Source organism: Prosopis cineraria, unplaced genomic scaffold (genome assembly GCF_029017545.1).
Source record: "Prosopis cineraria cultivar Desert tree isolate PC_DT_omini unplaced genomic scaffold, ASM2901754v1 PC1, whole genome shotgun sequence".
Classification (NCBI taxonomy): Eukaryota; Viridiplantae; Streptophyta; class Magnoliopsida; order Fabales; family Fabaceae; genus Prosopis; species Prosopis cineraria.
Window position 1 is genome coordinate 19,937,614 of NW_026555332.1, and position 3,637 is coordinate 19,941,250.

Sequence of the window (3,637 nt, forward strand, 5' to 3'; positions counted from 1 at the left end):
CTTCTTTTGTTACTAATGGTGTGCCCTCTTGTTGTGAGGATAATGAGACCATTGAAGAGATTGTTTGTGAGCCACCTCTAACTAAGGAAGAGAAGCATCCCTATTCAGCCAAAGTGGATAAACCAAGCAATGAGCTTGTGTTAAATATGGAGAAAGCTTTAAAGAAGCAGATGGAGGACAAGGAAAAAAAAAAGGAGAGATCGAGCCTCGAGTTGAAGAAGAGATTGCCTTTCCCTCAAGCAATGAGAATGCCAAGGAAAGATAAGGGACAAGACAGTAAGGTATGTGAGCTCTTTAATAAAAATCATGTGAAAGTATCTTTGCTTGATTTGGTGAAAAATATCCCTAAATATGCTAAGTTTTTAAAAGATTGTTGTACTAATAAAAGGAAATTTACTCCAAATGCTATGGTGCAACTTTTTTCTTCCATTTATGCCATAATGAAACCCCAATTGCCAATTAAATGTGAAGAACTAGGGTCATTTATAATTCCTTGCAAAATTGGTGAATTGCAATTTTTACATGCTTTGATTGACTTGGGTGTTGCTAGTAATATGACACCTTTATCCATTTATAAAGCCCTTAGTTTGAATTGCATGTGCTCTACAAAAATGATTTGCCAATTAGCTGATAGGACATTAAGGCACCCACATGGAAAAGTTGAGGATGTTTTGGTTGGTATTAGAAATATGCCTTTCCCTACTGATTTCTATATGCTTGACATGTCTAAAGAGAGTAGTGGGGAGGATTAGAGTCGGGAAATGGGCGGGCCTGGCCTATATGGGCTCGGCCCTTATGGGCCCGGCCCATAAGGGCCTAGGCCCATAAGCCCGGTTTCCCATTTTTGAGCCATTTCTTGAGGCCCGGCCCTTATTTAAAGGGCTCAGGGCCAAGCCCATAAGCCCTACTTCAAAAAAATTAAAAAAATTTAAAATTAAACATAATAAATTACTTAAAAACATTTTAAAATTCAAAATAAAATAAATCAAGATACACATAATATTCAAGAACTTAAACACCACATATTTAAAAGACTAAATAAATTCAAACACCCGTCAATCTAAATCTAAATCTGCATCCTCATCATCGTCTATAAACAAAATATTAGAACCCTCGGAAGTTGGTCCACTTGATGAAGGTGGAAGAGGTTCAATGGCAATATACTCTTCAATCAATTCTTCTTCACCTACAATAAATATTAACCAAACTATATCATTATCGAATATATATATATATATATATTTATTACAAGACAAAATATACAATTACCATATAATGGGGGCACAAAACCATGTAACCAATTGCGGGTACAAATCAAAGCTTGCACATTGTCTGGAAGGAGGCTAAAACGATACTTTGTCAAAACACGAGAGCCTATGCTAAAAGCCGATTCACTAGCTACTGTAGTGATCGGAATACTTAAAATATCACATGCCATCCTTGAAAGGTTGGGAAATCATTGCTGATTGGTCTTCCACCATTGTAACACATCCAACTCTGGAAACTGGTGACCATCAAGGGAAGCTTCTTCCAAATAATAGTCTAATTCAGATTTACCAACGGAAGAAACATCCCTACTCTTGAAGTTAAGAAAATCCTATATTTACAAAATAAAACAAAACATATCAAACAAAGAATTATAAACCAATAAAAATAAGATAATGTGTATTAAACAAATAAGAACTTACACCATAAAGCTGAGTCCAAGACATGGCCGACTCCTTCTTCTTCTCTACCATCCTTCCACTTGTGCTTGAGCTTGGTTGACTTGGTGTTGGAGTTGAACTTGATGTACGATTATTGGAAGATCCACCCATATCTTTGTATTGATCAAATATATAATACAACTTTTGCTTGATGTGATCAACTTTCATGTAGTAATTCACAGGATCAATCAATGAGTAAGAAAACTTGATTGCTTCAAGCTTTGCTCGTGGATCAAAAACGCTTCCAATTGATAAGATCACACTATAGTCACTCCAATACTTGTCAAATTTCTCTTTCATTTTAGTTGCCATATTAGAAATCACAGGATCACGATTGCTAATGGCATCATTCAACAAAATCTCAATTTTTGCTATTTGTCCAAAATACATGTTTGAGGTTGGATAAGATGTGCCAGAAATCAAAGTTGTAATCATTGCACATGGTTGCAAGAAAGAACACATTTCCTCTGCTCTCCTCCACTCTTCATTTGATAAGGAATGCTTAAAACTAGTATCACGACAAGACAAACAAACAAAGGCTCTTTTATATCTAATTCCACTTTCAAGCATATCATAAGTGGAATTCCATCTAGTAGGCACATCTAATCGCAATCCTATCGACGTGTCAATACTACCAACTTGCTCAACACATTGCCCAAAAATCTTCATCCTGGACTCAGACACCTTAACATACTTAATGCTGTCTCGAATTTTATTTATTGCAACATTTGTCACCTTTAAACCTTCTTGAACTATCAAGTTCAAGATATGTGCACAACACCTCACATAAAAGAATTCCCCATCACAAATCAAGTTATTTTGCAAAATCAACCTCTCTTTCAAGATCTCAGCCATACAATCATTTGCAGATGCATTGTCTAAAGTAACAGTAAAAATCTTCTTTTCAATCTCCCAATCACATAAGCTCTCAAAAACTTTGCTAGCTAATTCATGTCCAGAATGTGGAGGCTCCATTTTACAAAAAGAAAGTATTTTACTGTTAAGCTTCCAATTTTCATCCACAAAATGTGCTGTCAAGCATATATAACCTTCAGATGTTACAGCAGTCCAACAATCTGAGGTCAAACATATTCTACTAGGACTCTTTGACAAAATCACCTTCAACTTGTCTTTTTGTAGCTCATAAAACCTCCTAATATCTGACACAGCAGTTTTTCTACTTATAATCTTAACATCGGGATTACATTCCTTAAGAACTTGCCTAAAAAGAGGAAATTCAACAAAGGAATATGGCAAATCATGTTCAATAATCAACATCCCCAACAACTCCCGTATACGCAGATTATTGATTTGTCTAGATCTAACATTGCCTTCATTATCCAACATCATCAAGCCAATATTATGAAACTTTGGAAGAGCTACACATTATTTAATATGACGACTTAGATGTGAAGTGCCATGATTTCCACCACATGCTAATAAAGTGCCACAACCATTACACTTTGCCTTAGTTGCCCCCTCTTCATTAACCACCTTAGAAAAAGACTTCCAAACATCCGAGGTACAACTTTTAGCTTTCTTAGGTGGTTTTTGACTAAATGTAGTAAAATTGGAGGGAGTTAATTCTCTTTTACCATCCCTATCCACTGACTTATCATTAGTTTTGGCACTAGATGATGACATACTGCAGACAACACATGAATAACAGAATTAAAATAAAAAACAAAATAACATAGCAGCAAGTCAGCAACCCAGCAAGGCAGCAACCACAGCAATATTAACATCAAATTCAAGCAACACATCAAATTGCAGACACATGAATAATAACGTAGCAACACAGCTTTTCAGATGTAAATTCAAGGCTGAAGCAACTTAGGGGTGTCACCTACTTTTCATATATAAAGCAAAATCAGAGAGAGACAGATAACTAGACGTACCTAAAGGCTGATGAAGAGTCTTGAATCCTAAGT

The 3,637-nt window shown here is 35.8% G+C and overlaps 1 protein-coding gene across 1 annotated transcript; it reads right to left on the reverse strand.

Annotated features, from left to right (window-relative positions):
- Positions 1 to 1,456: 1,456 nt before the first annotated feature.
- LOC129320241 (zinc finger BED domain-containing protein RICESLEEPER 2-like) lies at positions 1,457 to 3,056 on the reverse strand. Its single transcript, XM_054965620.1, has 2 exons — positions 1,689 to 3,056; positions 1,457 to 1,597 (listed from the first exon to the last, which is right to left on the reverse strand). Exons 1-2 carry the CDS (start codon positions 3,054 to 3,056, stop codon positions 1,457 to 1,459), a joined length of 1,509 nt encoding a protein of 502 aa, XP_054821595.1.
- Between the last annotated feature and the right edge of the window lie 581 nt (positions 3,057 to 3,637).

Bases quoted from the DNA above. Each gene is read 5' to 3' on its own strand.
- LOC129320241 (XM_054965620.1), bottom strand. From the start codon at position 3,056: ATGATGTTGGATAATGAAGGCAATGTTAGATCTAGACAAATCAATAAT. The intron at 1,598-1,688 runs GTAAGTTCTTAT...TTGTAAATATAG, and splicing joins CTTGGACTCAGCTTTATGGT to GATTTTCTTAACTTCAAGAG.